The sequence below is a fragment of the Microtus pennsylvanicus genome, chromosome 11 (genome assembly GCF_037038515.1).
Source record: "Microtus pennsylvanicus isolate mMicPen1 chromosome 11, mMicPen1.hap1, whole genome shotgun sequence".
Classification (NCBI taxonomy): domain Eukaryota; kingdom Metazoa; phylum Chordata; class Mammalia; order Rodentia; family Cricetidae; genus Microtus; species Microtus pennsylvanicus.
The window spans coordinates 80,595,937-80,598,844 of NC_134589.1; the positions used below are offsets into that span (position 1 = coordinate 80,595,937).

The window sequence follows — 2,908 nt, forward strand, 5'->3', positions numbered from 1 at the left end:
GCGGCATAAATAAATGCAGGCAGATATTAAAGAATATATACAGCTTTAATGGTTAAATAAATTTACAGAACCGAGGTTCCCGCATAGCACAGGAGGCACGAAAAAAAGGACTAGCCACCTCCCGTGCGCCTGATTTAGCAGTATACATTCGCCCGAAGCAAACCCACCCCCTAAAGGGGCTGGCTTAACCCTACAGGATCTATCTTTCATGAAGGGTCTATAAGTAGTTTGGGTCCCCTATCAGCACCCCAAACAACTCTATATTCATTTTTAAGGTGTTCATTAAATTATGTGGGCCCGGGCCTATCACAATAAGAGTGTGGAGATGAGAGGACAGCTTGCCAGAGTTGGTTCTCTGCTTCCACATTGTGAGTCCTGGTGATAGAACTTGGGTGTCAGTCTTGGAAGGAAGTAATTTTTACCTGCCAAGCAATCTTGCTGATCCTATATTTGTTGTTTTATTCATTAATCACCTCAAGAATCTAATAGGTGTGTCATCAACACCCTCCCTCCCCATAACACACACAACTGCATCACCACACTTAGTTTGGCTTCATGATATGGCTAATATGACAGAACTTATTCCATTATAATATTTTTATATGTGAATTACTTCAAAGGTAGTGAATGGGATACTTAACCTATTAAATTCAAAATACTTCACAAACTAAAGGTGAAAATAGCTTTAACATATATTAGAATATATATTGAAAAATTTTAAATTCCATTATGATGGAAGATACTAGACAAATGAACTTTTCTGTAGTTTCTCTGGGTTTAAAAGCTTTATGGAAGTCAAAGTCATTAAAAAAGCAACAACAATAAAGAAATCAAAGAAAACCAAAAAAACAAAAACAAAAATAAACTAAAATCAATTAAAAATAAAAACAAAACTAACTTAGGTTACTGGGTTTTTTCTATGATAATCTGGGAACATCTTATTTTATATTGATTTTCTGATTGAATATATAGAGTAATTGAGACTTTAAATTTTTCGTAAAAGGCCCTTGGATGTATATGAAACTCTGACTCAGAAGATCATTGTTTTACTTATAAAAATTATAGTAATTTAATTTAGGTCAGGGTGCCTCTTGGGAAGACTAAAACGGCCGCCTTCTACCCTGTGCCATTATTAGATACCTGGCACCATATGACTCCAACCAATCATACCTACTTACCAAGCTTTTCCCACACTTACTAAATTAATTCTCTCTATCTGAAATGCTGTGTCTTTTCTGCTATGTGAAATTTAGTCACTTATGTGTCTATCTGAACTCCTTTCTTCTAGGCAAATTTTAGATTATCTGTGCCACTCTAGAATACATTTCTTTATATATTACCTTTATTTGAGTCCTTGGTTCGAAAGTCGTTGTCAATATGTGTTTATAAAATATTAGAGACAAAGGTAATGGTTTGTCATATAGTATTTAGCTCCAGATGTAAATAACATCATAAACTATATTATATTGTATTATATTATAATTTACTGCTAGATTGCTAGGTTAAAATGGAAGTACCACCAGGCAGAGTGGCATTGGGAACACTTCTTTTTTTTTTTTTTTTGGAAGTTTTATAATTATATTTATGTACAGAAAACGCAGCAGTACATTTAACCCAGTTTAGTGGCGAGTTCTTTGGCCTTTGCCTTTTCCAGCTTGGCAATTCGAGCCACAGATTTAGGACCCAGGACGTTGCCTCCCCAGTGGCGGCGGATCTCATCATATCTGTCGTTGTAATTGGTCCTAATAGCTTCCACCAGCTTGGCCAGAGCACCCTTGTCTTCCGAGTTAACCTGTGTGAAGGCAACAGTGGTGCACGTCTTCCTATGGACCAGCCGCCCCAGCCTGGCCTTTCCCTTGATGATGCAGTAGGGGACCCCCATCTTGCGACAGAGAGCAGGCAGGAAGACCACCAGCTCAATGGGGTCTACGTCGTGGGCAATCACCACCAGCTGAGCCTTCTTGTTCTCTACCAAAGTGGTGACTGTATTGACGCCCGCTCGAAGGACAGGTGGTCTCTTAGTCGGGACATCCCCTTTGCCGGCAGCTTTCTTCTCAGCACGGGCCAGCAGCCTCTGCTTCTTTTCCTGCTTGGTCTCTGGCCTGTACTTGTGGGCAAGTTTAAGCAACTGGGTAGCTGTTTGCCGGTCCAGGGCCTGGGTGAACTGGTTAATGGCTGGAGGAACTTTGAGCCGCTTATAGAGGATGGCCCTCTGCCGCTGCAGCCTAATGTAGCGGGGCCATTTGACGAAGCGCGTGAGATCTCTCTTGGGCTGGATGTCCTGCCCAATGCCGAAGTTCTTAGGTCTCTTCTCAAACAAAGGATTCACCACCTTCTTCGCCTCCTGCTTCTTCACGACGGCGGGGGCCGGGGCCACCTTCTTCCCCTTGGCCTTCTTTCCCTTGGGCATCTTGCCGGGCTGGAGGAGAGAGGGGAACACTTCTTGAATGTTCCGTGTTTCATTTTCTGTTTTTATAAAAAGTGGATAGATGCTGTCTTAGTTAGGGATTCTATTGCTGCAAGGGAACACCATGACCAAAATGCAAGTTAGGGAGGAAAGGGTTTATTTGGCTTACATTTCCACATTGCTACTACTAACCAAGGGTGGCATCACCCACAATGAACAAGGCCCTACCCCATCAATCACTGGTTGAGAAAATGCCTTTCTGTCAGATCATAGAAGCATTTTCTCAATTGAGGTTCCTTACTTTCAGATAACTCTAGTTTGTGTCAAGTCAACATAGCACTAGCCAGCACATATAATAGGGGGAGAGCACAATTGTAGAACTTCTGTTTACTGTGTATGAGACACGGAGTCCAATCTGTAGAAAGATTAGAAATAACGATAATTATAATTGTACCCACTGGTATGGAGTTATGCCTACCTACTCATAAAGGCACACTAATT

At 41.2% G+C, this 2,908-nt stretch overlaps 1 protein-coding gene across 1 annotated transcript; it reads right to left on the reverse strand.

Annotated features, from left to right (window-relative positions):
- Positions 1 to 1,582: 1,582 nt before the first annotated feature.
- LOC142831343 (large ribosomal subunit protein eL8) lies at positions 1,583 to 2,433 on the reverse strand. The gene has a single exon (XM_075941314.1). The coding sequence runs from the start codon at positions 2,408 to 2,410 to the stop codon at positions 1,610 to 1,612; it is 801 nt and encodes a 266-aa protein (XP_075797429.1). The 5' UTR covers positions 2,411 to 2,433; the 3' UTR covers positions 1,583 to 1,609.
- Positions 2,434 to 2,908: the final 475 nt, after the last annotated feature.